Source organism: Balaenoptera ricei, chromosome 14, assembly GCF_028023285.1.
Source record: "Balaenoptera ricei isolate mBalRic1 chromosome 14, mBalRic1.hap2, whole genome shotgun sequence".
Classification (NCBI taxonomy): domain Eukaryota; kingdom Metazoa; phylum Chordata; class Mammalia; order Artiodactyla; family Balaenopteridae; genus Balaenoptera; species Balaenoptera ricei.
The window spans coordinates 32,795,201-32,813,542 of record NC_082652.1 but is presented as its reverse complement, the minus strand read 5'-3'; the positions used below and the strand labels follow the sequence as shown (position 1 = coordinate 32,813,542).

General features: G+C 38.3%; 1 protein-coding gene across 14 annotated transcripts in view; it reads left to right on the top strand.

Annotated features, from left to right (window-relative positions):
• ARHGAP28 (Rho GTPase activating protein 28) overlaps positions 1-18,342 on the top strand; it is a 155,860-nt gene that overhangs the window by 81,598 nt on the left and 55,920 nt on the right. For 13 of the 14 annotated variants that reach the window (XR_009497251.1, XR_009497252.1, XM_059894304.1 and 10 more), the window contains 3 exons: positions 6,274-6,476; positions 8,712-8,929; positions 14,363-14,455. Coding sequence is in view for 12 of the 14 variants with exons in the window: in XM_059894304.1 (XP_059750287.1) it covers positions 6,274-6,476; positions 8,712-8,929; positions 14,363-14,455 (514 nt within the window). In the remaining 2 variants the exon portion in view is untranslated. The remainder of the gene's footprint in view (positions 1-6,273; positions 6,477-8,711; positions 8,930-14,362; positions 14,456-18,342) is intronic. The other variant, XM_059894305.1, reaches the window with a different exon arrangement.

Genomic DNA, 18,342 nt, shown 5'->3' with positions numbered 1-18,342 from the left:
AGGCCTGGTGCTAATGCTAGGGGAGAGTGATATAAGGTGAGACTGGATAAGATGTTTGAGGACAGAACATGCTGGGCTATGATGTCATAGAAAAGAATATGCATTTTATTGTAATTGTGGTGGGAAGTTAATGTGTCTTCACCTTACTCTCTGTAACTGTTTCCCTCCCTGTATACTGAGATGTATAATACTTGCTTTGACTACTTCAGGAGGTTAAGGTAAGGATCAAATGATGGAATATGTATGATAGTAAATTGTTTCATGTGAAATTCTTTATAAAATAAGAAGTAATAAAGGCCACAGAGTATTTCTTAGCAAGAAGTATGTCTTTTTGAAATGTTCTGTGGAATATACTCAGAACAATTGAACTTGTGGTTAGACAGAGCAAGCAGTTCATTAGTAGATGCAGCATTTAAAAACTATCTGATGTGTTTACAGTGTTCTGTGGGAGTTCCATTTCCAGTTAGAACACAGACTAGGTTGCGGCCGATTATCTTTCTCACTGTTGCAACTAGAGAAGAGACGATGCATGTAAAATCATATGTTTTAAAGCTGTTTATAATGGAGAGCTGTGGACACAAAGAAGTCTAAAGGAACTCAGTTCCAGGGAGGCAAGAACTCTTCCTAGGTGGGCAGAGCCCAGCAGTCACTTCAGTGTGTGTCTCTCCCTGAGTCTGTGCACTGCTGAGCAGAAGATCACACCTCCCTTGGCAGAAGGACTCTATGGGGAGGGGAGACACCCATGGGGCTGCCTGCGCTGGTGCAAAAGGTTGGAATCTGTCGAAGCCCCAAATGCAGAGCTAGTTCTCCACGTCTGATAACTCTCCCCATTGGGATTTTGCTGAGAGCCCAACAACACAGGAGGCTCGCAGCTAGGCTCTAAAGTAGAGAGCAATTCCTGTAGTCCTGTGGTGTTTATCCCAAAGCCCTGTTGAGGGAGGGACCTGTAATACACACAGGACAGATCAACCCCCTCAAAGCATTGGAATCAGAGGTAACCTAAAACTGATTAAAGTTGCAGCTCAGCCCAGACCCACCTCAGCTCCTTAAATGGGTTGAAGTGATCTGTACCTCATTTCAACTACCAGACAGAAAGCTTACCCTTCTTGGGGAGATTACTATTTACTCCAGTTTTCTAGAGTTCTTTTAAAAACAAAGTCAACAAAAAATTGTGAAATTTGTAGAAGAAAAGGAAAATATGATCCATAAACAATTGACTGTTTTTTTAAATCAATATTAGCAGATGCACTGACGGCACAGATGTTGGCATTAAGAGACAAGAGCTTTTAAATAACAATAATAAGTATGTTAAAAAGAAGACAGATAAAAGGGATAAAAGATGAATAATGTCAACAGAGAGATAGAATCTTCAAAAGGAACTAATAGGACATTCTTGATATGAAAAAACATGGTATCAGAATTGAAGCATTCATTGGATGGTCTTAACTAGCACTGGGCACATAGAAGAAAAGAAAAGTGAACCTGAAGACAGGGTAGTAGAAATTCCCTAAACTGAAGTACAAGGGGTGAGGGTTGGAGGGGAAACAAACATATCGTGAAGAACATTTGGGACAATATCAAATGGTTGTGTTATTGGAGTTCCAGAAGAAGAGGAGAGAGAGAGTTGGACAGAAGAAATACTTGAAGAGAAAATGGATGACTACCCTAAAGTTGATGAAATACATCTACCCACAGATTCAAGAAGCTCAGTAAACCTTAAGTAGAATAAATACAAATAAAACAATCTAGGCATTTTATAATTAAGCTTCTAAAAACAAAAGATAAAGGGAAAAAAAATCTATTAAAAGCAGTTAGAGAGGAAGAACATTAGAAGAATGTAAGTAAGAGTTATAATTGACATTTCATCAGAATCAAGAATACAGAAGACAATGGAATGCCATCTCTAAAAGGATTATAAAAACAACAATAAATCTGCCAGCCTAGAGTCCTATGCCCAAGAAATATATTCATCAAAGATGAAGGTGAATTAAAGACATATTCAGAAAGAAATAGGAGGGGATTTGTTGCCAGCAGATCCATAGTACAAGAAATGCTAAAGAAAAAGAGAGGAAATACCAAAGGAGGTTCTCAAAACCGATTAGAATGATCTGTTATGGATACATGGACATGCAGGAAGGATGAAGAGCACCAGAAAGGATAAACATAAAAGACTACTTGTTTAATTTTTAAAAAGATTATTGACTTTTTAAAAGAAACAAAAATAATAACCATTGTGGGGTGTAAACATGTGAAGAAGCAACATGTATGACAATAGTAATATAATAAGGGGTGGAGGGAGAATTAAACTCTTATACGTTATTTGCATCGTTCGGAAGTTGTAGCATCTCCAGTAATCATTAAAATATAATATAAGGTATTTCTAAAAACATTATGGAGGGGAAAATGGAATAGTAAAATCTTTTTTTTTAATTTTTTTATTAATGCCACTTTGAATTTATGGTAATTATCATCCACTTAAATCTAATTTTAAACCTAATGGTGTTTTGGGACTTCCCTGGAGGTCCAGTGGTTAAGACTCCGTGCCTCCACTGCAGGGGGCACGGGTTCAATCCCTGGTCTCGGGAACTAAGATCCTGCGTGCCACACGGCGTGGCTAAAAAAAACCCCACAAACCTAATGGTGTTTTCCCAACAAAAGTTGCTATATAATGCTGTGTAAAAGTTGCATTCTGTTTTTCATGTAGTGTTTTCCTGGTATTGTTTTGGAATAAAAAATGACAAACAGCTGATGAAGCTGAAGCTCTGTTTATCCTAATATGGTGAGGTTTGAAGCTGTGGGGCTCATCAAAGTGGTGGATGAGCCCAAGCATCACAATTACGTAATACTTTAAGACTGGAAGGTCATGGTCCCTACTCTACCCTGGGGTGAAGGGGGAAATATTTGGATCCCTAACTAAAAAAATGAGAACTCTTCCAAATGTGCTTATCCCAAAAATGCTGTTTGACTTATTTGCCAAAAAAAATAGTTGACCATTGCAATTAAAGGATTCTTTGGGTGGATTGTCTCAGATGAAACCAGTGTGTTACGCAGATGTTCATGACCTGTATTTCACCTCTGGCCCTCCTGCTCCCAGCAGAAGTTTATGAAGATCTCTTCTCTGAGATTCTACCAGTATTCCCTTTGCATGAGTAAGAAACCACGCTGTAACTAAAATAATCATGATTAGCCCTAAATATGTATGCTCCTCATCTTCTAAGATTCACCTAATATTTCCCAAATGTCTCACTTTTCCAAACATTTTCAGTGCTTAGGTATATCTGCATGTTTTCTTAATTTCTAAGATAAATGGTGCCGTTCCATGCAGTCATTGAGGTGTTATCTCTGTATTGGCATGGAAAAGATACCTATGACATGTTTTTGAGTGGGGAAAGCAAAGCACCTTATAGAACAATATGATATGATACAGATGGGAAGAAACCTTCAGCTTCCGCTTTATAAATTGTGTATTACTTAAACTTTTATGCTTATAATATACCGCCTTATAATTTTTAAAAACTTAGTCCATGTCTTCTGTTAAGACTGTTAATTTTTTACAAGTCATATTCATTTTAAAAGAATAAACCTAAAAAAAAAAAAACTGGAACTAGAGAAAATTTTGGGCATCTGTATACTTTTTCCTGAATATGGTATACGGAGGGCAGTAGGCTGTGTGAGCAGTGGTAATTGATTACAGTTTCACAGAAGTAGATGTTTATATACTATAACTCTATGAATTCGTTAGTGGTTTTCAAAAGAGAAAAGGCTGAAGAGCCTAAAAATAATAAAGGGAGCAGTAACTGCCTTCATAACCTGTGTTGATTTCCTATGTATTTCAACCACTAGAATATGTATGTCTTGTCAAACTAAAGAATTCAGTGAAGAACTCTTATCACCCAGTTATCAAAGTGACATAAAATTACTTTTATCATACAGCAAAGAATAAAAAAATAAAAGTGGATATCTAATATTTTCCTGAAATGCTCTGAGTTTTAAAAATGAGTTGGCTAACTCACTGCAAAACTAGAACTACTTACAGTCTGGTACAGTCTCAGGATCAATGATCAAATTCTAGAAATTTATACTGAAGGTGATTGAGAAATCTAGGATTCCTAGAGGTATAGACCATATGAGCACATGGAATTTTTTTCTTATTCCCCTTTCTTTTTGTACTCTCATGCATATCAGTGTGCTTTACATATGCTCTAGGACACGGCTAAGTTTGGTAGTAATCCACTGCTGCTCTGAATGTCAAAATTGAATTGTCCTAAGCGAGTCAGAATGCCACGGTTGGACATTACTATGTCATTGCTCTTTCCATCTGGATTTCTTGTTTTGGATAAAACAGCTCTGACCACACATTGGTTAAGTAGTCTCAACTTTTTGGTTCAATTCCACCTGGACCCAAGGAGAAGAAAGCAAGCGTGGAGGAGTTGCATACACACTCCAACTGGCAAATTAAAAAGAAAAAAAAAATCATGTAAGAATAAGAACAGAAGATCATACTGCATAGAGTAATTCAGTCATTCTTCCTGGTTGAAGACTGAAGTGTTGTATGTAATCAAACATTCTGTTCCTAAAAAGTGTAATATTTGTCAATCATATATCATAGAGTCAAACATTTAAAAATTTTTCCAGCTTTATTGAGATAGAATTGACATATAACATTGGGTAAATTTAAGGAGTACGACCTGAAGATTTGATGTATGTATATATTGCTAAATGATTACCACAGTAAGGTTAGTTAACGCATCCACCACTGCACATAAAATATTTTATTTTTATGTAAATCTCCAAACTCTCTCAGAATTCCAGCATTTTGGCGTCTGTCTCCCCTGCTGTGTCCCTTGTTTTTTAGACTAACATCTGTTGGATGTTTTAATGTCCTAAATGCTTTACGTGTGCTAACTCACTTAGTCCTCGCAGCAATCCCACGAGGAAAGTACCCCATGGAGCTGCTCTGTGCCTTGTTCAGCTGTTGTTTGCTAGGTTAGCAGTGGTCCTGCTGGGTGGCGGCGATACCTGGAGCTTCGCTGCCCCCCTAAGCATTTGGACCTTTCCCTTGGTGGTGATCCAGTTCTCCCTGAACTGAGTCAGTGCCCCACTTCCCCATCCTAATACAGAGATTTTCCGTTTAATGTCATGGATTATTTCCTCTCGTTAGCTCATTTTCTCAACAGCCAACTTTTAAAAAATGTATCTTTAAATTTAAAAATATTTGTTTTTAAATTCTGGTACAATGTGCGACCTAAAATTGACCATATTAACCCCTTTAAGCCTACAGCTCGGTGGTATGAGGTACATTCACACTGTTGTGCAACTTTCTCCACCATCCAGCTCCAGAACTTGTTCATCTTGTAAAACTGAAACTCTCTACCTGTTAAACAATAACTCGCCATGCCTCCTTCCCCACAGACCCTTACAACCACCATTCTACTTTCTGTCTCTAGGCGTTTGACTACTTTAGGTCCCTCATGTAAGTGGAATCATACAGCATTTGTTTTTCTGTGACTGGCTTATTTCACTTAGCATGATGTCCTCAAGGTTCATCCATGCTGTAGCATGTGTCAGAATTTCCTTTCTTTTTAAGGCTCAATAATATTTCGTTGTATGAATAGACCACATTTTGCTTATCCATTGGTCTGTCAGTGGACGTTTAAGTTGCTTCTGCCTTGTGGCTATTGTGAATCACTGTTATGAACATGGATGTACATGTATCTCTTCGAGACTCTGCTTTCAGTTCTTTTGTATGTATAGTCAGTGGAATTGCTAGATATCACAGTAGTTCCGTTAGATTTTTTGAGGGACTGCCATGCTGTTTTCCACAGAGGCTGTACCATTTTACGTTTCCACCAACAATGAACAAGGGTTCCAGTTTCTCTACATCCTCGCCAATGCTTATTTTGTTTGTTTAATAGTAGCCACCCCACTGGATGTGAGCAGCCAGCTTTTTTCACTCTTCTCTGACATCACCTTAGATACTCTACAGGCGCTAACTTTTACTATATATGTTTTGACTAATATGAACAACTTCCCACTTTATGAGTGTGTGAAAGTTATAAAAAGTATTTTTGTGGTAATTCCCACATGGCCACAAAGTCATTATGAATTATAGAGAATGAAAAGGACGGGGCCACCGCTGACTGGAGGTTATTCCCTCAAACCCCTCTCTATCACACTAACTCCATCTCTCCATTGATATCACACCTAAATTTAATTTTGTGATTTGTAACATGAGACACTGATTTTCGTTAACAGATACTATTCTTTCCTCAGAAAATCCATTTCTCGCTGCCGAAGAATTAGCAGGATGCTCTCCAATGAATCCTTACAATCCCCGGCATTCAGCCGCTCCAACTCTCAAGCCTCCATAGACAGCGCCTCCATGGAGGATTTCTGGCGGGAAATAGAAAGTATCAAAGAGAACAGCCTGGGAGTTCAGGAAGAGCAGACGCCAGCTGAGGCCAAGCCCCTGGATGGTGAGGTGCTAGATTGGTCTTCCCCTGTGCTGTCTTTCTTTGTATGCTCTCTTGTTCTGTTGGCAGGTAGAAATCATTCCACTAGTAGTTTAACAAGTGAATCAGTAGAATTTGGCAAATCAGCTGCCTGCTCCCACTGATTTATATCTGCTGGTCTGGCTCAGGGTGGCTTCTGTGTAAGGTGACATGACCTGAAGGAGGGCTGTCAACACAATCCAAATTGATCCCTTATGTATCACCACTTAGGGATGCTGTACCCGTCTGTTGACTTGATTCATAATCATCTAGCAGATTGAGTATTCTCATTTTGATGGCTTTTATATTTGTATACTTGACCATTAATTACCAAAAGAGAGAGACAGAAAAAAATTTACCAACATAATTCTGGATTAAAAATATTTAGCTATGAAGCATGTACTAGTATTAATGTATTTAGAGAATGGATAATCTAGTACTTCACCAAATAAAAGCTGTGTCAGGTATGTCAATTATACTAGTTTCCAGTGAAATTAAACAAGAAGGTTGAGGACCCAAAAAGTATAATTGTCCGTAATTGTCAAAAAGTACAAAATTACTCACCTGAGATTAAAAGCATAGGTTATCTTCTCCAGGTACTACCTATCGACAAGTAAATGCATAAGAAAGACTGAAGGTAGTTTAGTAAGTATCTAAGAATGTTTTCATTAGCCAGTGATTAACCTCAAGACAACTATCAAGATAAACTGAAACTTTAAAAAAACTTTTTTGTTCTTTATTCCCTTTCTACAAGCCTGTTTAAAATGTTTTCTCATTTTCTTGTAAAGCATGTGGGAAGGCTTTTGTTCATGTAACAGTGATAGAATAACATAAGCAGAGTCCAACGCCTCTGGACTGATGATTTGATAGTGTATTTGCTAACCGGTCAATTCTGCTCTTTAAAAGAAACCTTATTCAGGTAATGCCTGTTTACCATAGTTCCCAGAATGTTATAGTGTGTACAGTGTATTTTCTGTTACATGATGTTGTTATTCTGAATTCTTCATTATTTCCACACATCTAATTTATAATAGCAATTGATCCTCATCATGATGAATTTTAAGTTTTTTAGCTGCCTTCTGAGAAAAGGAAAGATTACCTAATGTTCAAAATAAGGAGAAAAGTAAGAGAACGAATATCTATTGAGCACATACTCTGTTCTAGATTTTTGCCATCTGTCACAAATTCATTAATAAAATAATCCTCATAACCACCTAATACTTTGGTTATTATTACCTCCATTTTGCCAAGAGGACACGAGATCTAGAGATAACTTAAAACTCTCCAAAGTCATTCAGTTAGTAAATGGTGGTTGGGATTTGAACCTGAATTTGTGTGATTAAAAAATTCTTTTGTGTGCCATTAAACCACTTTTTTTCTGTCATGGTTTTAGTTTAGATATTCATATTTTATCATTTTTTGAAATTGGCTGTTCAGATATGACTTATATTTAACTCTCTGGTAAGGAAAATTACCTTCCCAAATCTGCCAAATAACCTTACTCTACTAGAAGATACTTTAAAAATTTGACTTATTTAAAAAAATACAATACAGACCTTTTATTCATTCCTATAGGCGTTCCCACAATTATTATGGGAAAAAGAATGGTCTTTTAAATTTTTTTGAGGTTTAATTTACATACAATATAATATTAGTTTCAGGTATAAACATAATGATTAGATATTTGAATACACTGTGAAACAATCACCAAAATAAGTGTAGTTAAAATCCATTGTCACACATAGTTACAAAATGTTTTTTCTTGTGGTAAGAACTTTGAAGATCCTACTCTCTTAGCAATTTTCAAATATGCAACAGAGCATTATCAACTATAGTTACCATGCTGTACATGACATCCCCATGACTTATTTATTTTATTTTATAACCAGAAGTTTGTACCTTTTGACCACCTTTACCCATTTCGCCCACCCTCCACCCCTGGCCTCTGGTAAGCACCAATCCGTTCCCTATATTTATGAGCTTGGACTTTTTGCTTTGTTTTGTTTTTAAACTCCACATATAATGAGATCATATGGTGTTTGGTGTTTTTCTTTCTCTGTCTGACTTATTTCATTTGGCATAATGTCCTCAAGGTCCAGGATGGTCTTAATATATTGTCTAGTGATTATTTCTTACTCACTGATGTGTACAGACTTACAGATATACATGGCTTCCAATCTCAGAATATTCTAACCTTCTCTTGGTAACTTCATCTTACAGAAGGAGAACTTGAAGCAGAGTGGTTGCAAGATGTAGGTTTATCAACCCTGATCTCGGGTGATGAAGAGGAGGATGGCAAAGCCTTGCTCTCTACTTTGACTCGAACCCAAGCAGCTGCAGTGAAGAAGAGATACAATACTTACACTCAAACCATGAGAAAAAAGAACAAGCAATCTGTCAGGGATGTCAGAGACATCTTTGGAGTCAGTGAATCTCCTGTAAGTAGTGAACAGGGCTCAAAAGGTTTGGTTTGATTGAGGGGAGGGAAGGGGAATGTGGAAAAATTATCAGAAAAGGTCAATCATCCTCTAGCTTTAAGAGGAAAGTAAAGCAGACAGCAAACTGCAAAATTTTGCAAATTTGAAACTTAAGTGATTATTTCTTATTCCCCATACAGCAGTCTCCCTGCACACAAAATTTATTTCCTTCTTTTGAAGTTGATCACTTCTTTGGTAATGGAGCAAGTCTTTGTGGATGGGATACACGGAGCCTTTACTTAAACCTCAGCACTGAATGGAAACTCTGTGGACAGGCAAAGGAGGCCCAGAGAAGTGGGCCCAAGTATTATGAGCAAGTCTGTGTAGTTTGTTTTAATTGGGGGTGAGGATGAGATAGTGGTTAGGGTACCCTTTATGTTCAAAGAAATTAAAATGGTGAAAAGTGAAAAATACAGCATTAATCAAATGGGCCAGAGAATGATTCAAAAAACCATAAGGGAAGCATCACATGTTTTCTGAGAAATGGCTGGTTGAAATTCCAGCTTACCCTTGGCTATTCCACGGCCACAGTTTTACTTCTGAGGCTGAGTCATGTCCTCCTATTTCTGTGGTGGTTTTACTGGTAGCTCTGCTTTACAGTTCGCTCATTCATCCATTTATTGCATCATTGCAGTGTTGCACTGAAATAATTGCATCATTGATGCAACAGATAATTACTGGATACATTCTCTGTGCAATTCTTATATCAGGTTCTATGCAGATAGGATTCTTGGAACTTCGGGGTAATTCATATATAGGAAAAGGGGAACTTGATATTCTGCTGCAGTCACAGGTAAAGTTGCCTGGGGCAAGTTGGTTAATCCCTTTGATTTAGGTTTCTCATCTGTTTAATTGTAATATCAATAATGACATAAATTAAAACTTCAAGGATATTGGGTAGCTGGCATAACTGAAGACAGTCTCTAATTTGAGTTAGTTTAGGTTGTCTGTAAGTCAAATCTTCTCTTAGATACATTAATCACAGTGGGGTGTTGCCAGGGCAGCTCACATATACAAAGTTAAGCTTTGTATTTGTGTTTACAATGTCCTAGAAGAGCGCTGTCCTTTAGAACTTTGTACGGCGATGGAAATGATCGATTTCTGTGCTGTCCAATATGGTAGCCCCCATCACATGTGGCATTAGCACTTGAAACGTAGCTAGTGTACGTAAGGAACTAAAATTTTAATTGTATTTCATTGTAATTGATTTGAATCTAAAATGTCACATGTGGCTTGTAGCCAGTATAATGAACACAGTTCTAGAATCCTCTGCTGTATATAATGATATACTCAAGGTAAGCCATTTTGAGTTCTACGCCGTTTGAACTTTCAGCCTAGTTGAAACCTGGGTCTTCTTGGAAGGTGAGATTGTCTCAAGCTGTAACTGAGTAAAGGTGATGCCCGCAGCTTGAGGCTAGGGCTCCAGCCACATGGGTCCTGGACAAGATGCCTATCAAAGAAAAGGTTTACCCTGCAGGTTTAAATTCCCTGGGTCATTTTCCAGTTATCTCCCGGATCATCTTGAGAGAATCCTAAGACCTTGGCCTACATGCATCCTTTCCCCGTTTCTGTTTCCAGCTACTTCAGACTAAGATTCTTCCTCTTCCCTAGCAAACTGCAAAATATGGGTCTATAGCTTCTCCTGAATCCTCCAGTAACTCAAGAAAATGCATAACTAGCCTCTCTAGGTTTCCCAAAACTTTGCACTATAGTCACATAGAAACAGTGCTCCTCCCATTTCTTTCACTTGGACCCCGAAGGAAATCGTAAGGTGGGCACTTAGCATTAGGGCTTAAGTATAAAACGAAATGAAGAGTCTTACTTTTCCGTAACATGTAAGTGCAATAAACTGTTTGGTGTTTAACTCCAGCAAAGGCAGAGAGAGGGCCGCATTCTTGGTGGGCAAGGGGAGTAGCCCCGGGGGCTTTTCCTCCTGTCTGCCTTCCTCTTCTCCCACACACCCCCCAGTCTTGCTGCTGAAGCCCCAGTTCTAGAGAGAATGGGGAATGAGGCAGGGGGAGTGGTCGCAGGTAAAAGAATGACCATATATTCCAGGGAGTAGAGGTTTTGTGCTGTCCTGAGAAGTGGGGCATCTGGAAGTCAGGGAAAGCCTGGCATTGTATTATGCTGCTTAAAAATTCACATTGTTCTTTGTCAAAAATGTAAAAAGCCATATAAAGCCAGCCTGTTAAAAATATGGTATATTTACAATGTGTAAGTGCTAATAAACATTTCCACAAGATTTTTTTTTCCTAAAAAATTCAGCATCTGCTTCTGCAGGTAAATAGACTTGGAGGTTCTTAGAAATATACCTAAACTTCTAAGTTTCCTATTTGAATTTGACATCATGAATACCAGTTCCTCCCTCCTCCTTCTTCTTCTCTTCCCCTCTCTCCCTTCCTTATTCTCTCCTATTCTTTATTTCTGTCTTTGTCATCGTTTACCTACATTAATAGAACAATTACATAAAGTTTTCATTACATTTTCTTAATGAAGTTTTAACATTACAAGTTGCATAAGGTAATTTTGCATTAATCTTAGAATTATGAATCTGACCCACTATACTCACCAAATGAAGATATAAATAATTTAAAAAATAGATATGTAGATTATCCTAGTTCTTTTCTTAATTTTTTGCAGATAGAATCCCAGGTTCAAAATCAGTTTTCTTCAGAATTTTGAAAATATTTGTCCGTTATCTTCTCTCATGCACCATTGCTGTGGGGAAGCACAATATCTACATCAACTTCATTCCTTTGTATACAAATGTGGAAGCTTTGTGAATTTCATTTTTATTGTTGGTACCTTGAAATTTTAACAGTTTTACTTTTTTAAAAAATTCATCCTGGTCACTACCAAGTGAGGTCTTTCATTCTTCAGCTTGTTCATTCTGCATATTTTCTTCTAATGTTTAAAACAAGTATTTATTCCCTTCATTTTCTCACTGCCTCCTTCTAGATATTAGATGATTGTTGTTAGATGATTGTTGTTAGATGATTGTTTCATTGTTTGGATTGAATCTCAATATCTCTTAAATATCCTGTTATATTTTCCAAGCTTTGTTTGTGTGTATGTTTGTTCTACATTCTTGGCTGTCCCTTCAACTTCATCTTTTATATCATTAATTTGGCCTTGGTTGTATTAACACTTTTACCTTTCATTAATTTTTAAAACTTTAATAGTCCTCTTATGAACTTACTGAAGCCCCTCCTTTCCCCTGATTTTTCCTTTATTTTGTGACCTGTTCTTGTTTCTCAGCCGCAGTAGCCTCTCAGCACTCTGAAGGTACTAAATTAAACCTTAAATTACAAGGTTCTCTTTTTTTCCTTGAATTATCTCTTTCCTTCAGGGTCATCTGTTTATTTTTGGCATCATTACATTGCTATTGACCAATTGACTTTAATCTTTGGATATTGATTTATATTCATTGATAGAGAACTAGATTGACTGATTGATTAGTGTAGGTAGTAGTCATATATTTCTTATGCAGTTATGTAGACCCGTTTTCTCCCAAAAACTCTCCCCCAGAGCAGGAGTCTGGGCCTGTGTGAGTGGTGAAGTGTGTCAATGTCAACTGTCACACTTCACTTTAAGAAATAAATATGGTATCAACGCCAAAGTAGCAAGAGTCCTGCAGAATCATAGTTTGTTGCCTTTTCAGGCAAACCCAACTCTCCTTTTTATACTCCTGTCTATATCCTTTTAGAAGGCCCCAATAAAGTGCAATTCAACATTCTTTCCATCCGGGACCACCGCACCCATACTAGGACAGCCACTATCACTCCCAAGGCAGGTGGTCACTCTGTAACCAAGGGGACACTTGGGTTTTATCCTGGAATTACATTTAGCTGCTGCCTGCTGTTCTTCTAAACAGCTGTTGCCTTCTGAATTGGGCGATGCCTTCCTGCTGTTTTTATCTTCATTCTGGATATGTGCTTTTTCTGGATCAGCATTTACCTTCCACACCTTTTTCTCTTATACCTTTTTTCAGGCCAAAGTTTTTCTCTACCCTTATCAAACCGTTCTTGCTTGCTGTTTATCTTCCAGGAGCATCCAACAATTTATGTTCTGCTAATGGAAATGTTTAGTGGTTTCTAGATCTACTCTTTGAGAAAGGTATCTCTTTGACATTTTGAGTGATTTGCAGGGGGAGGAGAATGTGGTATGTGCATTGTGATATCTTGATCCAATTTTCCTATGTTGATTTTTCAGTAGTATTTGTTCCTTTCAAAAAATGTGGTTTTTTCCTTATTATAAAAGTAATACATCGTCTTTAATGGAAATTTAGAAAATATGGACAAGCGAGGTAAAAAATGAGTATTTCTATGGGCCCAAATAAAATTTTATGATTTAATTAAATATCCAATGAATATAATTTTCAGTGAAATTCTAACCATAGAAGAATAGAATATTTAACCCTTGTTTTGGTAGAGCTCTTAATACACTAAATCACAGATATTAAATCACCCTTTGGATGCATAATACAAGGTCTACAATCCATTTCATCATGAGCAGAAGTTCAGTGCTCAAACAGATTTTTTCTAATATTCAGAAGATGTGAATCAATTATTACCTTCAGTAACACATTTAATTGAGCAAAATAGTCAATCTAATATATTTCCAATTTCATAATTGATAAACAGTTAAAGGTGGGACTAACTCATAATTAACTGTATAAATATAGGCATACAGTCCTTAAAAAAAATGTTATATCACACATATACATTTGACTGTATGGCACAGAAAACCCAAGAAATCATGAGTTATACAAATATGAATTTGTTTTTTCTCTCTTTCAGAGGAAAGTGATCTTTGCTTTAGCGTAGATCCAGCTTCCTTCCATCTTTCTATTTTGTCTTTCACATGTGGCCTTCATTCTTTTGCTTGCCAAGGGGGCTGGGCCACTCCTGCCACCATGCCCATGTTCCTGGCAGTTCCTGGAACTTGTACCAACTGACTCTATCTCTCTGACTTCAGTTTCCCAGAAATCTTACTTGGTAGAATTCCAGCTACCTCTCATTGCCTAGAAATGTTATACAATCATCCTTAGCTGCAAGAGAGCCTGGGAAATTGATATTTTTTCATTGTACACAAAAGTTCCTGAAAAAAAAAATCAGGATCCTATTAAGGAAGACACGTGACTGGGTTTGGGGCAGGCGGTTGACAGTATCTTCCACACGTACCAGTGTCTGTCACCGGGCCTGGTGTGTGGTGAGCTCCCAGGACTGGCTGCTAAGTGACCAAATGCAGTGATCAGTGCATAGGCGGTCATATCTGTGGGTGTCTCAACAAGTCTGTATGAATGTGCACATCGTATGCGTAACACGTGATTAAATGCAGTTGCCCTTGGGAGAACATGCCTGAATAAAAATGCACTTTCATTTTTCTCAATAGCCAGATGATTTTTGTTGTATCCCAGCTCCTCTTTTGGATGTGAACCCAGATGAAGAAGGGATGCCAGCAGTTCCCTGCAGAAATGGTCAACTGGTAAGACAGAGCAAGGGGGTCCAGAGAAGTGGTTACTTCAAGGCAGCCTGGAAAGTTTAAAAAAAAAAAAAAAAAGCCTACTTACCTTGTAACAATGAAGAAAAAAGGGGACTCAGACTCAGGAATGAATAATTAAATAGTTAAATCCGCAAATACTGTGGGGCCTACTTGTACCTACAATAACAAAAACAATCACAGCTGCAGCTGCAGCCACAGCCAGAAGTCAGTACATGTGGGAGGTCATCAGCTAAACTATTGTTCTCTTTGCTGAGTGCATAGTGGAAAATTTTATGCTACCTTCTATAAATCTTTCAAAATTAATCTAATTGTCACCGTAAGAAATATTTTGACATTTAAGTTACTTTCTAAATGTAAATATATTGTGGGATGCAGCACTATAGCATCTTGAATGTGTAACAATAAATGGAAAAAGTGCACAGTCTTGCACAGGAGGTAAACACGTTTTATTTAGAGCCCACCTCACCCAGTTTAGTACAGAGTTTCAAAGAGTGATGATCTGAGTTCCAAACTGTCAGTGAAGCTGTTTCAGTGAAAGAGATGAATCTCATGCTGTGATCTGTACCTCCTGGCATGAGGCCTGGGTCCTCTTACTGAAGTGGTGACCCTTCACCCTGAGAAGGACATGGGTTCCTGACATCTTCCTCCACCTGGACTCATGGCAGCAGAAAATTTACAGTAAGAGACCTTCCTCTATCACGCTTCTGTGTGTTTCCTTCTCTTTAGCTCTTTATTTTCTTTCCCAGCAGAGGAAGAGGGATTCTTTGTTGTTCTAAGAGTAACCCCTGTACCATTCTTGATCTGATGAAGATGATGATGATGATGTTTAGATTCTCTACAGTTTACTTTCATCTTGCATATATTTTATGTGGGGCACTCTGTCCACGTCTTCCAATTGTCTCGATACAGGCTAGCCCCTGGTCCCTTCCAAAATTCTGCTCAAGGGTTTGGATGTGGCCAATTTGTGTTCTGGCTGCTCTTCTGTTGCCTGAGGGTAGGTCAAGGTCTGGAGGTGGAGGGTGGTCAGCTGGGGCTGTGAGCAATCCTGTTTTCAGATTTTTGTCTCTAATTTTTTTCTAATTTCATTGCATTTCTCATAAGAGTGTGAACTCTGTCTAGTCAGAGGTCTTTACATTTTCTGTTGAGTTGGAAGATTTTTCCCTCGGTTCAGGGAGTCTTCTATACCATCCTTCCGGCCAGGACCCTTGATCCAGGCATTTGTTCCTCTCTGCCCGCCCGCTCCCCTTCACAGCAGCCACTGCCTCTTCTCTCAGCTAGAGGAGGGGCAAGTCAGAGTAGACACGGGGTGTTTTCAAAGAAAGATTTCTATGAGCTTTTCACCCCACCTGCCTCTACCTACTGTTTTGATTGTCTCCTCTTCACCCTGGGGTTATAGGGATGGCTCAGCACATGACCCCTGACACTGGAAAGGTGAGACAACAGCAATTTATTACATGTTCTCACAGCCCAGGGAGGGAGGGCACCGCACACCATACAGAGCCACATGTGGGGTGCACTTGGGAACAGAGTGAACAACCAGGCTTTGTAGTATCAAGAGGGGGAGTGCCCCCCTGGTTCTCACAGAGGATGGATTGGCTTGTTTGAATAATTCCATGGGTGGACAGGGAACTGAAACCCACTACTCAGGGATAAGCAAGAACTGTGTCTGGCCCCCTGGGTAAGGAGTGTTGTCTTACTAGGGGACCTTATCTGAGGGAGCAAAGTGGGAGGGGAACTTGGGCTTAGACCACTTACGGCCCTCCCGGATGTCAAGGCAACGTGTAAGAGTGAGTCTTATTTTAGATCTTGTTGCCTCATTGACACTCCACGTCCAGCCACGGACTCACATGATGAGTCTATGCTTATTTTGTTTCTTTTCTCTTTTATCACTATCCCTTTTATTTCAATGCTTTGACGGTCTTGTCATCTTTCAAAGGTTAAAGGCAAGTGTGGTGACGAACACACGAAGAAATCTCCCACTGAGGTGGACGAGAACGATAAAGTTTTATTCCAGCCACACCCCTGAACTACTCACCAGTTTATAGAATGAGACAGCAGTACTGCTCTGTATCCCTGGAGGAGGATGAGGGCTAGCCTGCCAGAATGACCACAGAGAATAGTAGAAATACTAATTTCCATAATCACATATATTACGAACTGTTACATCTTCTTAGCAGATTGCATCTTTTATCCTTTGAGTAAATCTGGCAAGAAATATCTCTGGCTACTAAATTTTAATAACTAAAAAGCTTAAATCCTAAACTGGTTAGTATCAGTGTGCTAGGCTGTTGATCATTTCCTTTCAGAAATTTGTAAATATTAATCTATTTGCTTTTCATATAGTGTTAATGTTGAGAAGTCTGATGCCTCTCTAAATCATTCCTTTATTTGCATCCTGCTCTCATTTTTATATTTCTGAAAACTTTCAGGTTTATCTTTGTTGTTAGAGACCTGAACTGCCATCAGGATATGAAATCTTTTTTTTTTTTTTATCATGATCCAGCACTCAACTTTTTGTTTCTGAAACATGTTTCCTTTCAGTTCTGAACATTCTTTTCCCATTGTTTCTTTTACTTCATTATCTCCATTTTCTCTCTTCTTCTTTTCATTTCTTACATTAAACTCACACAGCTCTTAAATTGTCTCTTATATTTCCCATGTCTTTTTTTTCCATTTGTTCTGTATGCTAGCAGATTTTGTCTGCATCATTTTGTGGAAACCTAATTCTAATTTTTGTCATGAGTGATTATAATTGGGTCCCTGTTGATTTTTAAATTCAGCGATCATACTGTTAATTCATAAGAACTCCTCCTTTTTTCACTGATTTACCCTTTATTGTTATAGTTAGTCCTGATTTATGATTGCAATAGTCTCTCAGATCTCTTTGAAATTATTAAATCATTATAAGCCTTTTTCTCTTCCCTCAATTATCTCTTTCTCCCAGAATGTATATCACTATACTTTTTTTTCAAAATGTTGATTTTCTCCACAGCTGACTTTTTTATAATGTTGATTTTTCTCCAGTGGCTGATGATCCTTAGTGATGGTCTGGATTGACTAGTTAATGACTTTTAGGATATGTCATTGCTGTATGATTTCTCTGCCATTATATAGATATTTTCCCAAAGGGCTCTTTGTTGAATAAGAGCGCTGACTTTGGGTCCTGTGTAAGCAGTAAGGTATGTGAGCAGTCTGTGAATGGACGTTATTTTAACAGCACACATGGGTGAGTCCGTGCATGTGTGCATGCGTAGACACACGTACATGCACACGTACACACACAGATACACGCATGCACATACCTTCAATGCCAAAGGGAGAGTGGCAGATGACATCATTCCCAGAAAAAACTCATGTTCTCCTTTTATTCTCCCATCCATGTCTTTCATGAAGGTCCAGAGTGACCTGATATTGAGGTCTGCTTTGGTCCCAACCCTGGGCATCTTCCCAAGGCAGGTAGTTCACTTCATTCAGAGTGCTTTCCTTGGGTCCATACGTGGCTGCTGTCTGCTGTTCAGTGTAAAGGGAACTGTTCGGAGTTCTGTCGGGCCCTTCCATTAAGGAAACACTTTACAGTAAATTATCCTAGCCGTTGCCGTGGGGCCCCTTCTTGTCCTGTGTGGTTTCCACTCTAAGCTTGGTTGTTGGTCTGTTTGCTTTTTTGTGGATTTGCCCTTTCTTTGTCTTATGCTATTCTTAGGCTGAGAATTTCTCTACAATTATGAAATAAATTACTTACTTTTTATTTTCCAGGAATTTCTAACAATTTTTAATCTGTTATTAGAACACTTTGTTGGTTTTCAGTGCCCTTGGAGCTATACTTAAAAAATATGCCCTTTCTCTAATTCTGAGTGATTGGGAGTGGTACA